The 17,421-nt window shown below is 43.9% G+C and overlaps 1 protein-coding gene across 7 annotated transcripts in view; it reads right to left on the reverse strand.

Moving 5' to 3' along the window:
* LOC133505047 (tubulin-specific chaperone cofactor E-like protein) overlaps positions 1 to 17,421 on the reverse strand; it is a 42,989-nt gene that overhangs the window by 10,172 nt on the left and 15,396 nt on the right. For 6 of the 7 annotated variants that reach the window (XR_009796139.1, XR_009796138.1, XR_009796137.1 and 3 more), the window contains exons 4-8: positions 16,318 to 16,457; positions 15,935 to 16,116; positions 15,568 to 15,824; positions 4,523 to 4,649; positions 4,232 to 4,348 (exon numbers count right to left, since the gene is read on the reverse strand). Coding sequence is in view for 2 of the 7 variants with exons in the window: in XM_061827918.1 (XP_061683902.1) it covers positions 4,232 to 4,348; positions 4,523 to 4,649; positions 15,568 to 15,824; positions 15,935 to 16,116; positions 16,318 to 16,457 (823 nt within the window). In the remaining 5 variants the exon portion in view is untranslated. Of the gene's footprint in view, positions 1 to 4,231; positions 4,349 to 4,522; positions 4,650 to 15,567; positions 15,825 to 15,934; positions 16,117 to 16,304; positions 16,458 to 17,421 lie in introns of those variants that run through there. The other variant, XM_061827920.1, reaches the window with a different exon arrangement.

The following is a 17,421-nucleotide window of genomic DNA, read 5'->3' on the forward strand; positions in this document are numbered from 1 at the left end:
CCTTTGCTGAATGCCGTACTTACCCATCACTTCTTCATTGCCCCCGTTTCCTTCGCCAACATGTCCGTTGGAATCTGCACCAATCACAACTCTGTCTAGGATTCTCAGCACTACTCGCCTAGTACACCTCCGCCCCATCGGCAGTGATTAACCCCTGTATATATATATAGCTCAGTGGACAGTCTGGGTTGCCAGATCGTCGCAACTCATGCCCCGTTGCTGCACTCCCGTATTCTTGATCGTAAACCTTGGTGTACCGACCTCCGCCTGTCCTCCGACCGACCCCGTAACTTGACATCTTTAATACTCCTGCCTTCTCTGATCGATCTCCCGTGTACCGATCCCTGCTCTCTACGCCCAGCGTCCAGACTACGGCTGCTCTACTTGACTGTCTGCCTGATCCCCGACTTTGGACCGAATAAATACTTTTATCAAACTGTCTCTATGTCTCCGGAGTCCTGCAATTGGGTCCTCTTCTGTACCGATGGGTAGTGACAGAACGATCTGGCCAAACCAGGACCCAGCAGCAAAGACACAGCGTCGCCGGGACCGATGCGAGGTAAACCGACTGCCAAAGGACTAAGCCTGTCCTAACTGGGTCGCCTCCATGATGTCGTTCGTGTCTTCCCTGTCACACGCATCGCCTGCGTGTCATAATTACGTCCCAACAATGACCCGCTCACCACCTTGTATTCTTTTGGACTCTGATTTTTCGGATTTTGAGGAAGACCATGATTTATATGACCAGCTGCCTGACTATGATTCATATTATGACTGTGAATTTCCTCTCCCTATCTTTAATCCCAGTCAGTTTGTTTCACCTCCCCATGTTTCCAGCTCCCGAGTGTCTTTGCCTGGTAGGTCCAAGTCCTCCAATCAGTTTTTGGGAACCCGCTCGGCCATCTACCCGGGTCCTCCGCGTGGCGGCCAGAGGAGACGCCCAGGCTGGGTGCTCCCTTGTGCCTCCTGCTGCTCTGTGACAAAGACACAGTCCTTGTCCATCCACTCCCCACCAGCAACGGCCAAACCAGCAGATCCAGAGCTGGTGGTGAAACTTCCAGCTCAGAGGGAGGCGTCCGCTAATCCTGAGGTGCAGCAACTCGAGTATCATGAGGTCTTTTATCGTGAAATGCGGGCGGGAATAGAGCGGCAGAGGGCCGAACTGGTGGTCCTCACGGCCCAAGTTCGGCAAGGATTGGATAACCCGCCGAGCTACGCCCACATCGCGGTTGCAACAGACTCGCTGCTGACTCACGCTCATGCTGCGGTTGCAACTGACCTGCTCCCGAGACACGCCCATGTCGCGGTTTCAACAGACTTGTTGCTAACTCACGCTCACGCTGCGGTTGCAACTGATCCACTCCCGAGACATGCCCACGTTGCGGTTTCAACAGACTCTCTCCTGACTCACGTTCACACTGCAGTGGCAACGGACTCGCTACTGAACAAGTTTCACGTCGCTGTGGCGACGGATCCACCGGCGCGCCATTCCCACGTCACAGTGGCAACAGATTCACTGCAAGCGCACGCTGCAGTAGCCACTGATCCGCTCCCGAGCCAAGCTCACGTGGCAGTGGAAACCAATCCGCCGCCTTGCCACACTCACGTCGCGGCTTCGACAGACGCGCTGCTGACCCAGTCTCACGCCACGGTATCCTTCGACCCCTTTGCGAACAGAGTTCACGTCGCGGGTGGCAACAGATTCACTGCCGCGTCACACCAACGTCGCGGTGGTGACACTCATATCTTTGGCACAGTTTTACGCCTGATGCCCTTCCTGACGCAACCCTCTGCATTTATCCGGGCTTGGGACCGGCTGACGGCTTGCATAATATTGTGCTGCCCAACGGGTTGCAGATAGTCAAAAAAAAAAAAACAAAAACGAATCAATCAAATAAAGTCAACACATAAGATACACAAATCACATACTCCCTGTGTGAAAATCTAAAGGATATGGCGATTTAAAGGATATGTGGATGGAAGGGATTCAAACCACAATGACCCTCCCTCTGGTAGTTGAAGGCTGACTCCACGTTCGATGTTTGGGCCTCGTTGTATACGCTACGTAGGTAATGTTGTTAGCTCGCTAGGCTAACTTAGGCTGAGCAGCTTCAACGCGAACGATACAGTACCAATTTGCGCACTAAGATGAACTAAGATAAGACTTGTTAAATTTCCTATAAGTCCTCACGGCCCTCGTCGTACAAGTCATGAAGTTAGTCATGTTCGATGTTTCTTCGACAGCACGGTTTTATCACAAACACGTCTTGTAGTTATCAAGATAAGCTCAGGTGGTCTGGGCCTATAAGCAAGTATAAGTTTACGTTACTACTTGCCCAACTTCCTACTATGTACTCACAGTCCTCGTTCTAAACGAAACATATGTTTTGCCGGTTGCGTAAGTACTAACGTTTGATGATTACCTCCTCAGAAAATATTTGATTACATACGTTACTTGATGTTATCAGGCTAGGTTAGGCTAAGCTAGGCTACGCAGCTTCAACACGAACGAATATGGCTCCAGTTTGGGTAGTAAGATTAAACAGATGATGGTCTTAATCCATAGGAGTTGTGACCAGGGGCGTCCCACGTCGAGTATTTGCAACATTCGGTCCAAAGTCATCAGAATTTATTTATTGTACGGTCTTGCACGTCGGAGCCTCCTTGAATGGCCTCTCTGGACCCTTCTGATCACTGCTTAATCTATGTAATATCTCCATACAGGCAACCCTACCCTTGCATTCAAAGGGGTAGGGGTGTTCAATTTGGAGGAAATCTAAAAGGGTACGTAATATTGGGTCAAATCTCTCATTAGTATGGCTTTAATAACTGTGCATTGGTATAGTCTTCACCCTATCCATCAGACCTAACATTGCATTTAGGCTAGTAAAGTGAGTTTTGCGTCGGGTTTGGCTCCAATTGGGCAGGGAGAGGTGTGGAAAATGTAAAGTGCTGGCTCATCTCATTTATCATTTGCTCCTCCGATTGGACGACTCTGAGTCTGTCTGCCCCTTGTCTTGCCTTATCTCTTTTTCCTCTGATTGTTTAGGAATAACGTGATCGTTTTGTCTTTTAGTTGTGTACCCATTTCAACCATTTTCTTTTTGGGCTGTTGAATGACATACAGTGTAAAAAACGTTGGCAGCCAGTACCTTAACTCCTTGTCTATTCACACAGAAACTGTCTGCCTTGTCAAGATGTCTCGGCTCCCAAAAAGTGGAGAGATTGTCAATGAAACTCACGGATAGTGCACTACACACTTCTCTTCACCACTTATTCAATGGACGGCGCCTCGAGAAACATTCATCTCCAAATCTTACAAGTGGGAGAGGTCCACCTATAAAAAAACCTCAGCATCAAAACATACTTTTGTTAGGAGATGAATGAAATCTTGCTTTAGTACCTCTGATTGCCGCTTGAGAACATCCAAGCCCCCTGTGTGTATAAGGACACATTTTACAGTTGGGTGCTAATTGGTGATCTTAATTTTTTTGAGGGATCAGACCGTGTCATTGGTAAAACATAGTACTTGGGTGTTTTCCTCGATGCAAAAATGTTTCACGTCCTGTACAGTTGCATCACCACCTATTATTGTGTGGGGTCCCATTTTTTTCTTATATGATTCAATTTCATCCCATTCAAGTGATGGTTGGGGACGAACATTCTTGGCCTGGGTCTTAACTGTCTTAAAACCGCCTTAAAAGAATTTTGTGAAGCGTTAAATGATAGAATAGATGATATGAACTTAATAAAGAGCCTCATGAGTATACATATAAATTTTAATCTAAAAAATATCATAGAAAAGTTCCTTTTAGAATTGATACATTACTTAGATTCATTAAACACTTGGGAAAATACTTTTCATGGGCAATTTCTTGTCCAATTTCAACATTGAAATTAAAACATTTTTGTTTGATGTAAGCTATAATCTAAAAAAATATATAAATAAATCATGAAATACTTCACACTGTGTAGTACATCTCCATAATTAGTTTCACCTTTTCAATTGAATTACTAAACTAAAAAAATCTTTTAACACTATCCTAATTCATTGAGATGTACAGGATATAGAGCCAGATTTTGTCATTCAGCAGCTGCCTAGATTACACAGAAGGACTTAGTGAAGTTATGAAGATACAGTTAACTTTAGCAGTGCTTACAGGGTAATTTTCCATTGTATGCACAGGTACTTGAAGCACAGGTCTGCGGGGAAGTTACATACAGTATATACCTGTGAGGGAGCTCTTCCTCAGGACAGTGCAAGTAGTAACGGATAAAAAACCTCTCGGCATCTTCTCTCTCACTTTCAGTTACAACACTGCCATTCAGGAGGGATATGGAGGGAAGCCTAAAGACACATGCACACACACAATCATTATGCAGCTATCAGACAGATATTTTTTTGTGTGAATATAAAATGCACTAAATACATATGACAGATGTAGATAGAGTATCCTAGGTATGCAGTGTAAAAAGAAACCAAAACCATCTGTGTCCTGCATTTATTATTAATAGGACTCACTGTGCTATCATCAAGCTGCGCCGCTCCACATTGGTATACGTCTGCAGTAGGGGAATGCCTTGTAATCGCACTTCCTCCAGTTTAGGAAAGAAGTTCAGCTTTTCAATGTCTTCCCATTGATTAAGACCTAGTTACATTTAAAGGAGAACTATTATTAAATCAACTTTATAATGCTTGCAAAGACAAAGAAATTCCAGTCAATTTTCATGGAAAGTTAAGATGGAGAGCTTTGAAAAGGTATGTTCAGGAATAAGTAGACCATCTATTCCTCAATCCGATTATTTGAGGTTGGGTTGCAGGTTCATCAGCTTAAGCAGGGAAGCCCAGACTTCGCTTTCCCAGCCACTTCGTCCAGCTTTTCCATTCCCAGTGGCATGAGCCCAGAACATTTCACCAGGGTGGCGCCGAGCCACCTAATATGGACTGAATTGGTGCCATCAACTGGTGCCCCCACATGTAAAAATAATATACAGTACCTCTACTTATGAAATTCCTCAATTCCAGAAGTCATTTCATAACGTGAATATTTCAAAGTGTATTTTACATGTAAATAGCCTAATCCGTTCCAAGAGGGGTCTCAATAAGTGACACTATTTGTATTTCAGGATCGTAATTATTATTGTCTACTATATGATGGCAGTTATCCTTGGTTTCAACATGAACTTTTTGAGAAAACGGAAAATTGATACATCAAAATATCTTTAAACACCTCTAACAATACTTTTACGGTTCCCTCTAGTCTCAGATAATCTCGAAAACTAAACTGAACACACGCTACTACCTTCAGCTAAAATAAATTGCTGAGATGAAAAAGTAACATGGAAAAGGATCAGATGTAAATAACGAACATTTCTCAATACTATGACGAATTTACTAATTTTCTCAAGTATTTTGAAGGCATTATGAACCGATCCTAAAAATGGGTCACAGATGACTCCAAGTGAAAGCGGGCTACACTCTGGACTGAACACCAAAGAGTCATTCACATAAAGTCTTCAATTACCAAACAAAAATTGTTTGGACAGTAGGGTAAAAAGGAAGAACATGGAAACTCTGTACAGAAAAGTCCCTTATTAAAGTACGACAGCAGTGCTAACCACTGGTACTAGGTCGCTGCCCAATAAGGTAACTTGAAAAAGTTGATTATTACGTATGAGGGACCATAAAACCATAGGCCCACTTTAATTTAGGATAATAATTAATACTGTTCCCATGAATTTTCAAGGTTTGTAATTCAAATATTAGTTTAAAGGTTTATTTTAAAAGTTATGCTTAAACCTTTATGAAATGATGCAACATCTGATCCGTCAAAAGCTGTGGTAAATTTCTCCGTTTGGACAGGGAACCAACAGTAAGATTATTGACAAAATGTTCATGAGGTCAGGGTTGTGTCATCAGTGATGACACATGATGGCAATGCCATCAATGGGGCTTTTACGATCTGTTATCAGTCCTTCAACACTAGCTCTATTCCCAGGATTAACTGCTGAACATGGTCTGGCAGTCCTTTGTCACAGAGGTCAATCAAAGCTGGCTCTTGCTTTTGCCTTTGATCTTGGAGACCTGACTAAACCTGTTGCGGCTTCCCTATACACATTTTGCAACCTTAGAGGTGGTTTCCCTTCCAAAGCAAGAAATTAAATCTCAGGTCTCTGCTTCAGTTGGCCATCCAAATATGATGTAATTTCCCAAATGAATTACAATAGAACTAGCTTGAGAGCATTTTTCCATTTAAAATAAACCTTAAAACAAGTACAGTGTGCCCTTCCCCATTCGTGGTTGACCGTTCGCGGCCCCGCATATTTGCGGATTTTGCACTCCAATTTATTTTTAACTACTATATTTTAATGATGTAGAGGTTTTAAATTCTCTTCTAAATATAAATTATCTCATAAATAGAATAATTCTCTTCTAAATAAATAAATAGCCGTCGCATTAGACAGGGTGCTTTGCAATGTGGTGCACCTTATGTGCACACTGAGTTCTAACATTTGCAAATTTTGCATGACTTGTCCAATAAAGTACACCTAAAGGTCCACTGTCATGAAATGCATGATTTTTAGTATGTTATTAAAGAAAAAACGTCAGCCGGTATGGACCGATTTTCACAACAAAACATGATTTTGATGTATATGGCTTTTTGTAACTCCCGCCATGAAAATCCTCAAGAGGGATTTGTTTTTGAGAAGAAGCAGGAAGTGACGTACAGGGCAGTAGCACACTCAAGCGGTCTCATCTGTTTATACTAGCTTTACCTGCTGGAAGGTAGCTCATTGTTCCTTCATGTTAGCCAAAATGCTGGCTTGTTGTATTGCTGGATATTGCTCGAACACTCGGGAGGATGGATACACTCTTCATACTTTTCTAAAGATCCGGTTCGTCGTGGCTCATCTCCACCGCGGAAGTGCGTCGGACGGGGAGGCGGTTTGGCTGTGCCGTCGTCGTCGCCCCCGGTCTGCGTTTTTATTACCACCACGCGAAGGTGGATCAGATGGTGAGGCCGTTTGGCCGTGGCGTCATCATCGCTCGCGGACGGGAAGGCGATTTGGCCTCGGTATCGTCATCGCTCGCGGGCGGTGTTGTTTTTATCACTGCTGCACGGAGGTGTATTGGGTGGGGAGGTGTTTTGGCTGCGGCGTCGTCGTTGCTTGTGGGCGGTGTTGTTTTTATCTCCACCGCGTAGAGGTGGATCAGGTAGGGAGGTGGTTTGGCCGTGATCCACATATCAAAATATGGCTCGAAACGAGAGGGTAATATTGCCCCGGTCACTTCACTCGGTTGTGAGAGGTTTTCTTCTTTGAAAAAAGTTTGCATGTCAGAAGGGGCGTGTTCGTCTCTACAACGTGTTTTCAATGGTGAATATCCAGGGTGACGTCATGGGCAGTAGATGGAGCCAAAAGACGGCGTGACTACATCCGGGGCACCTGGCCGTGTTGGATGGGTTCACTCTACTGATGCGCTGTTCACTAATGCTTTTGCTTAAAGACAGGAGTTACACAAATGTTTGTACAGTTTAAAAGTGACACATGATGGCTAAAAAGACTTTGGAAAGTTATCAGGGCTCATTAGATGTTGTTTCAAGAAACCGTTCCGACAAGAAGTGTACTTTGATCGACAATATCGACCCATTTACCTCGGAGAAACACAAATGGAGCACACAAATGTGGGCGTTGGTAACCTATACAGACATCGCCAACTATCTCCTCTTCTCGACAAGCGCTTATACCATGGACCAACTAAAGAATTACAAAGGTCTGTAGGCCTACCACCAATTCATCAATGGCTGGGTTTGTGATGAGGGGGTATCCACTGTAAGCAACCTGTGTCTCCACACTGCTAAGGTTAGTGTACCGCACAATGCAATTTAAAAGGGAAATCCGCTGGTTTTCGTTAAGGTATCCAATAGGTCATGTAATATGCACTCGACTTTGACAATATGATGTTAAATCCTCTCTCATTTAATTGAGAAGATTTTTGACAATTACGAATTTTCAGGGGCACTGCCATTTTCACGAGTCACATGAACTACGTGGACAGATGTGACGTGTTACGTGCGGTTTCAAACGCTCGATTACAAGGGACTCCATTTATGCCAAGCGCTGATTTCTCGGATTTATCCTCATCTGATGAAGAAATAGCAGTATTGGTTGATCGAGAAGACGGAGGAATACTTCCTTACACAGCCGTGAGCTGCACAGCCGTGAGCGGCTCCGCTGCTTGGTTGATCGGGAAGTCGGAGGATTACTTCTTACTTACTTACTGGCACCACTCACGCCGCCGCGGGCTGCGCAACAAGTTAGCATGCTGGAGCCAAGAGTTCATAGCGACGTTGCTTTTTGAGCCTTCGATGTCGGCTCTTCCTCCACAAATCGGAGGAAGAAGCCGTGAGTGACACGTGTTATGCGGGGGACAGACACCCCCAAGCTGGCTTGCTGGCTCCAGTACAGCCGTGAGCGGCACCGGCACTGAAAATTTGTAAGTCGATAAAAATCTTCTCGAAACACTTAAATAAGTGAGGATTTAACATCACATTGTCAAAATAGAGTACATATTACATGACATATTGGATACATTGTTAATTGTTAATGCAAACCTGTGGATTTCCCCTTGAAATATATATATATATATATATATATATATATATACAGTCAGCGTTGTGTTAAATTATGTTGATTATACCAACGAAATAGGTTATTATTTTCGTTTTTGTTACCGAGAGGGAGAGAGAGAGAGTCCCAAGTGGAGCCCGCACCTTTTTCTCCACTTCCACGGATACATTTTTAACTCAATTGACAAAACAGCTAGCGGTGTGGTAACTTGTTTTTGCAAACTTATTATAATAAAACAGAAAATACAGATTTTGGAGACATGCATTTAATTCACACACACGAGTATAATGTAGGGCCTTGGCCCTAAAGAATACTCCTTCACAGAACTTAGTTATTGCTAACAAGGTGTGAAATTCTAAAAGGTATCCAATAATTACCAAGAACAAAATGCTCCAAGCAAACTTGGACGTAAGGGAATGACTTTGCTGCTAGATCGACTGTTAATACAAGACAGCCACAGTTGTCGCCATTTGGTTGCGAACTGCTCCGTTTTCTCGCACTGATTGTTGATCACAGCTGGCAGTCGAAAGACAGACACTTTACAACGACCACTTTCGTTTGAGCAACCGATAACATAGCAGTGCGCTCCAATTCATGCAACTTTCTGAAATGATTCCTGCTTAGTTACTGTTTACTTGAACTCACCAAACCAAGATGGCGCACACGTTCTAAATCGGAAGGTGTGACGTCAGTTGAAAACAGTCTATATGATGACCACTTGGATGTCGAATGACTCTTCCACAACTTTGCGCATGGATGACGTGCTCTCCGCTCATTTATTTTTTCATATAGACATTGAAGTGAATAATGTCATATGTATTTTTCATTACAATTAATTTAGAATGTTTATAGGGATGACACCTGGGCTTTAAACACACTGTTGACATGCATGCTTGTACGTGTATGTATGCTACCATATGATGGCGGTCAAAAGGCAGTCAGAAACAATTGGACTTGACATCTGTTAGGAGAAAAAGCTTGCAATGCCCGTGTAGGAAGCTCATTGGAGACAATGTTCACACTCACGGTGTCAAATCGAATCTAAAATGATCTTACAACAGAAAAAACAATAACATAACTAGCAAATAATAAAATACAAAAGGAATTACTCACAAAATAATTGACAAAAAACATGTATTTTAAAAACTATTTACATCATCCCAGCATGCTCTACGGCAGTAGTGAACAACATCATCAGTAATGACCTGCCTACACAGGTAGTGTGTGGGGCAATGTAAGGTTCTTCTGCTTACAGCTGTAAAGACCAATTATTCCTCTCCGCCTTGTGAGTGCCATCATATGGTAGCTTGTATACACACTAAAACATGTGCTAGCATATGCGCTAATAATGTTACCAGTGTGTTCAAGTGCACTTCATTGGAGAAGTCACACAACAAAGGCATGCTTTGAATTTCTGAGAAAATTAAATACTTTTAAGTGCATCTTATGGCTGCAAAAATATGGTACAAATCATGCATAGGTATATCAATACTGCATCCATTATTTCTAGATTTTCATTATTCTGATTTATCCATCTTCTACAGCTTATTGGGGTCACATGAGTATGAGATTTAGCAGGGATTCCCAAACTTCCCTTTCGCAGCTACTTCATACACCTCGTCCGCGGAGATCATGATATTCTCAGGCCAGCTAAGAGATGTACAATGAAGAAAATAAGCATTTTAACACCCTGCTATATTGCAGGTTCTCCCACTTAGAAATGATGGAGGGGTCTGAAATTTTCATCATAGGTGCATGTCCACTGTGAGAGAGACAATCGAAAAAGAAAAATACATAATGTATGACTTTTTTAATTATTTGTGTGATACAGCTGCAAATAAGTATTTGAACACCTGTCCATCAGCAAGAATTCTGACCCTCAAAGACCCATTAGTCCGCCTTTAAAGTCCACCTCCACTCCATGTATTATCCTGAATCAGTTGCACCTGTGTGATGTCGTTAGCTGCATAAAGACCCCTGTCCACCCCATACAATGAGTAAGACTCAAACTTGTAACATGGCCACTACCAAAGAGCTGTCAAAAGACACCAGAGGCACAATTGTACAATGCCACATGACTGGAAAGGGCTATGGAGAAATTGCCAAGCAGCTTGGTGAAAAAAGGTCCACTGTCGGAGCAATCATTAGAAAATGGAAGAAGCTAAACATGACGGTCAATCTCAATCGGAGTGGAGCCCCATACAAGATATCGCCTCGTGGGTCTCAGTGATCCTTAGAAAGGTGAGGAATCAGCCCAGGACTACACAACAGGACTTGGGTCAATGACCTAAAAAGAGATGGGACCACTGTTTCCAAGGGGACTGTTGGTAATACACTAAGACGTCATGGTTTGAAATGATGCATGGCACGGAAGGTTCCCAAGCTTAAACCATCACATGTCAAGGCCCGTGTTAAGTTTGCCAAAGACCATTTGGATGATACAGAGGAGTTATGGGAGAAGGTTTTGTGGTCAGATGAGACCAAAATGCAACTTATTGGTCATAATTCCATTAACCATGTTTGGAGGATGACAAATGATGAGTTCTATCCCAAGAACACCATCCCTACTGTGAAGCATGGGGTTGGTAGCATCATACTTTGGGGGGTGTTTTTCTGCACATGGGACAGGACGACTGCACTGTATTAAGGAGAAGATGAACGCGGCCATGTATTGTGAGATTTTAGGGAACGACCTCTTTCACTCAGTCAGAGCATTGAAGATGGGTCGTTGCTGGGTCTTTCAACATGACAATGACCCGAAGCACACAGCCAAGAAAACCAAGGAGTGGCTCCGCAAGAAGCATATCAACGTTCTGGCATGGCCTAGCCAGTCTCCAGACCTAAACCCAATAGAAAATCTTTGGAGGTAGCTGAAACTCCACGTTTCTCAACAACAGCAGAGAAACCTGTCTGATCTAGAGTAGATCTGTGTGGAGGAGTGGGCCAAAATCCCTCCTGCAGTGCGTGCAAACCTGGTGAACAACTACAGGAAACGTTTGCATCCGAAGCAGATGCCCCAGCCACCTCATCTGGCTTCTCTAATTGCGGAGGACCAGAGGCTGAACTCTGAGCTTGTCCCAGACGACCAAGTTTCAGTTTGCAAAGAAACTTCATTTCGGCAGCTTGTATCTGGTATCTTGTAGTTTAGGTCAGGACCCACACCTTGTGACCATAGGTAAGTCAAGGAACGTATTTCAACCTGTAAATTGAGTGCTTCACCGTTCAACCAAGCTCCTTCTTTATCGCGACAAAAAGATACAAAGTCTGCATCACTGCAGATGCTGCACCTATCTGCCTGTCGACCTCGTGATCCATGCTTTCTTTACACATGAACAAGACCTGAAAATACTTGAACTCCTCCACTTGGGGCAGGATCTCAACCCCGACCCAGAGAGGGCACTTCACTCTTTTCCGACTGAGGACCCATGATGTCAGATTTGGAGGTGCTGACTCTCATCCAAGCCATAGCTGTGAATCGCTCCAGTGAGAGTTGGAGATCACAACATGATGAAGCCAACAGAACCACATCATCTGCAAAAAGTAGAGATGCAAAAGTGGGGTCACCAATTCGGACCTCCTCAATGTCTTGGCTGCGTCTAAAAGTTCTGTCCATAAAAATTATGAACAGAATCGGTGAAAAAGAGGAGCCTTGACAGTGTCCAACTCTCACAAGATTTGAGTCCGATTTACTGCCGGCAATGTGGGCCAAACTCTGACAGGGACCGAACAGTTTGTATGACAGGGTTTGGTACCCCATACCCCTGAAGCATCCCCCACAGGACTCCCTAAGGGACGGGTTCAAAGTCCACAAAACACATTTAGACTGGTCGGGCGAATTCCCATGCACCCTCAAGGACCCTGCAGAGGGTGTTGAGCTGGTCCACTGTTCCACGACCAGGACGGAGAACACATTGCTCCTCCAGAATCTGAGATTCAACTTCCTCTCCAGCACCCCTGAATAGACCTGAGGAGTGTGATTATCCTGTAGTTTGAAAACACGCTCCAGTCACTCTGCTTAAAAATGGGGACCACCACCCCAGTCTGCCAATCGAGAGGCACTTCCACCAATATCCATGCATTGTTGCAGAAGCATGTCAACCAGGACAGGCCCAAAACATACACATAGCTTTTAGGAAGGTGAATCTTATCGATCCCCAGGGCCTTATGACTGAGGAGCTTTTTAACCACCTTGGTGAACTCAACTCCAGAGATAGGAGATGCTGCCTCAGAAAACCCAAACTCTGCTTCATCTTGGGAAGGGGTGTCGGTGGAATTGAGGAAGTCTTCAACGTATTCTCCCCACCGAGTCATAATGTCCCGAGTCGAGGTCAGCAGTGCGCCAGCCTCACTATAGAGTTTGTGCACGTGACGTCACAGTTTACACAGCGCCATATTGCCAGTCAAACCTAGCTGCTCAGCAGTGCGGAAGTCGTTGGACCGTAGCAGATTTTTCTAATTGCCCGAGACCTGTTGTGCTTTTGGTTGTCACAATAGATGACACAGTCCTTCAAAGAGATCATTCTATAGAAAGGCAACTGAAAAGATCGATGGGTTGCCAGTCAAACAAGGCTGCTCGGGAGTCGCTGAACCGGAACTCCCTGCCCAACAATTTTTTCCCAGTCATAATTAATGAATGTAAGTTTGTGTAAAACCAGGGGTCATTCATTTAAATATTGGTATTTGTCTTGACAAAATATGAGTGGGTCCATCACTATGTGGGATTTATTCTTGAATGAGAACAGATCCAGCAACAAAGTATTTGTATGCGTCCAGACTTTAACACGCTGTCAAACTCTTCTGTGTAAATCTTGACGACCTTTTCACCACATTCATGTGTATATTCAGTTGTCCAGGACAAGTGGAAGCGAATTAACAGTCAAATTTCTTATCGGCAAAAACATCGACTTCGGCATTAAATATGGATCCTTTATGCCAAGTGTCTCTAATTTTCCTAAGTGCCTTCTTCGATTATCATTACCTTCTAAATGTTTCATGGTATTGGACAAAAGTCTGGGTATCGTGCTAAAATGACATTTTCATTTTGTCTCAACGGATTATCATGCAACAATGCTTTGTTTGACCAGCAATATGGTGACGTAAACAAAAGTCATGTGATTTTATGATGTAGGTGTACAAGCTCTATACAGAGTTGACTGTGCGCTGCTTCCCCCTCCTGAGACACTGGATGGTTGGACCAGAATTTCCTTGAAACTGTCTGGAAGTCTTTCTCCATGGTCTCACCAAACTCTTCCCATGGCCTTGTTTTTGTTTCAGCAACCACCTAAGCTGCATTCCCCTTGGCCAACCGGTATCCATCAGCCGCCTCAGGACACCCACATGCCAAAAAGGCCCGATAGTATTCTTTTTCCAGCCTGACGGGATGCCTCATCGTTGCTGTCCACCAACCGGTACAGGGAATGCTGCCACAAGGCACCGACCACCTTACGGCCACAGCTCCGGTCTTCCATCTCAGCAATGAAGGCACGGAACATGGTCCACTCGGACTCAATGCACCCTCTGGAACGTCAGCAAAGTTTTTCCAGAAGTGGGAGATGAAACTCTTTCTGACAGGGGATTCTGACAGCTGTTCCCAGCAGACCCTCACGATACATTTGGGCCTGCCATGTCGGACCAGAATTATCCCCCAACATCGGAGCCAACTCTTCACCAGGTGGCGATCAGTTGACAGTTCTGTGCCTCTCTTCATTCGAGTCTCCAAGACATGTGGTCGCAAGTCCGTTGACACAACCACAAAACCGATCATCGAACTGCTACCTAGGGTGTCCTGGTGGCAAGTACACATTTGGATACCATTATGCCTGATCATGGTCTTCGTTATGGACAACCCATGATGGGCACAGAAGTCTGGTAACAGAACACCACTCAGATTCTGATGGGGTAAGGCATCCCTCCCGATAATGCCCTTCCAGGTCTGACTGTTATTGCACACATGAGCATTGAAGTCCCCCAGCAGAACAATGGAGTCCCCAGTGGGAGTGCTCTCCAGCGGTTCCCCCAAGTAAAGCAAAGCAAAGCTAATTATTTGTAAAGCGCATTTCATACATGATGTAACTCAATGTGTTTTAGATGGTTAAAAGTATTCAAAAACAAAATGATAAAACATTTAAAACGGGATAAAAACAAACATGACAACAACAAAAATATATATATATATATATATGACAAAAAAGTACAATTAAAACAGCGTACAGTGCAAGAAATATGACTCCAAAAAGGATGGGTGCTCTGAACTGTTGCTTAGTGCATAGGCACAAACAACAGTCAGGACCACTACCCTCACCCAATGGCAGAGGGAGCCTACCCTTTTGTCCATCGGGGTGAACCCCAATGTACATGCTATGAGCTGGGAGCAAATGGTATACCCACACCGTGTGCAACTCCAGAGTGGAAGAGAGTCCAACCGCTTCTCTTCCCCCACCCCACCCCCCACAGGTGATGAGCTCATTAGATGCAGGACCCACATTACCCTTTCAGGCCGTGCCAGACCAAGCTCCAAAGGTGCCCCACCGGCAACCAGGCGCTCACCTTCGAGCCCCACATACAGGCCTAGCTCCAGAAGGGGGCCCGGTGACCCGCATCCGGCCAAGAGAAACCTCGATCCATTATTTATATTCATCATAGGGGTTTATGAAGCTGTATTTTGTCTGGTCCCTCACTTTTTTGTCACGGGTGACCCAACCAAGGGCATGAAGCCCCAGTCAACTTAGCTCCTAGGATCATTCGGACACACAAAACTGTCCACCATTATAAGGTGATGGCTCAAAGAGGGGTTTTCTGATTTATTTTTTTGTTAAAAATATCAATTTTCAGTCGAACAAATTAAATTGATCTCTTTATTATGTCACTGCCCCTATTAAAAAAAAAAAACAGACTTCATCCCGCAACTGCAATAATTTGAGCAAGCAAAGAATGAACCTGAGTTGTGGAGGTTGATGCTGCGAAGATTGGCAAAAAGTCGTTGAAGGATATCCTTGCTGTCGTGTATTGATGTTAAATTGTTGTTAGCCATGACCAGAGTGTCTAAGGTAGGAAACATGGATCCAAACTTGCGGACTTCGGCCCAGTCGTGTAGGCTGTTGTCTGTGATGTGAAGCAGGCGGAGGCTGGTGCAGACCACACTGGAGGCTCGCACGCAACTGTACTCATTAAGGCACAGGAACAATTCTTCAAGCCTGCAAGACAACTTCGATCACTTAATTTGTTGGCATCACCGTACGTTACAGTGGTGACAGCAGAACCATCCGTCACGTCAATACTGTATTAGCATTAGTGTATCCCTTACTCAGGTATCTCACGGGTGAGCATCATCACAGTGTCCCAGGAGACTTGGGTGTTGTTAAGGACGAGACGTCGGACCCGAGAAAAGGCTTCAGCACACTGTAGCTCAAGGGTCATCCCTGCTAGCGGGTTGGAGCTCAGATTCAGGAAATCCAGATTGGGGATGTTTGACACAATTTTACTGATCTGAAAAGATGTAATGTTGATTTGAGAAATGTTGTGTGCTAATAAAGAAAGGTTCCAAGAAAATAAACTAACTGATGGGGTACTGGGAGCCATGTGCCATAATTACAAAGAGAACACACACTACATCACCCTTTCTTTGATCATTTCTGTATTGTCGGGAAAAATTGAAAGTGAATAAATCAACAAACCCAGAGACAGCACCTCATGCCAGTCCTGCAGCTTGTTATGGGACAGGTCCAGTTCCATGACATGGGCACAGAAGGCAGCAATTTCACTCTGGTCTCCTGCCCTACTGATTCCACATCCATTCAACACTAGCACACTGGGCAAGTTCAGACGGTCTGAAAGGGAAGTGGAAAATTATTTTATGCCAAATCAGAGAAAACATTGTACAGAGAGAAAAAAAATTGCATGGTAAATGGTAAGTTTTATCAAATAAAAGAAAAATATTCGAGGGACACTTTTCATTAGTGTTGCTTATTCCTTCACATGGAGCGGAACAGTGTTCAACCTTAGTATTTCCATTGTTATAAAGAACCCATCCACCCATTTTCTGTACCAACTATCCTCACTCCACTCGGGTCCCGGGCGTGCTGGATCCTATCCTAGCATCTTTGGACGGGAGGTGGGCTCCACCCTGAACTAGTCACCATCTAATTATAGGCCACATAGAAACAAACACTCACACTCACATCCACACTTATGGGCAATTTAGAGTTTTCAATCAACCAACCTTGCATGTTTGGGGATGTGGGAGGAAACCAGAGTACCCAGAAAAACCCACACAGGCATGAGGAGAACAATCATGCAAACTCCAAATAGGAGAGGGCGGGATCTGAATCCGGTCCTCAGAACTGTGAGGCGTATCTGGTAACCAGTCAAACACAGTTTAATGTGTATAAATAACCTGGGTAAAGGGTAAATGTTCAAAATAAAAGGCATTGTTATTCTTTTTGAATACTTTACATGACAGATCATTTAAAGTTTAATCTTGATCAATCTTTCCAAAAATGTTGTGACGCGAGTGAGCTTTTAGATTTAAGACATTCAGTGAGTATCCTGACTATTGGAATAGTCTTAATTTATGAGTACACCATTATGCTAAGACTTTTACAATATTTCTTGAGGAATCACTTCATCCTTAATGTACAGTTGAAGCTAGACTTTACATAAACGGGCCAAAAAAATTTAAATTTTTTGTCTCATTGTCTGAACTCAAATCAGATCATGCCTCTCTTGTTTCAGGTCAGTTAGGATCACCCAAATTATTTAATTTTGTTAAATGCCACAAAAATGAGAGAGAAT

The sequence above is a fragment of the Syngnathoides biaculeatus genome, chromosome 8 (assembly GCF_019802595.1).
Source record: "Syngnathoides biaculeatus isolate LvHL_M chromosome 8, ASM1980259v1, whole genome shotgun sequence".
In the NCBI taxonomy this organism is placed as follows: domain Eukaryota; kingdom Metazoa; phylum Chordata; class Actinopteri; order Syngnathiformes; family Syngnathidae; genus Syngnathoides; species Syngnathoides biaculeatus.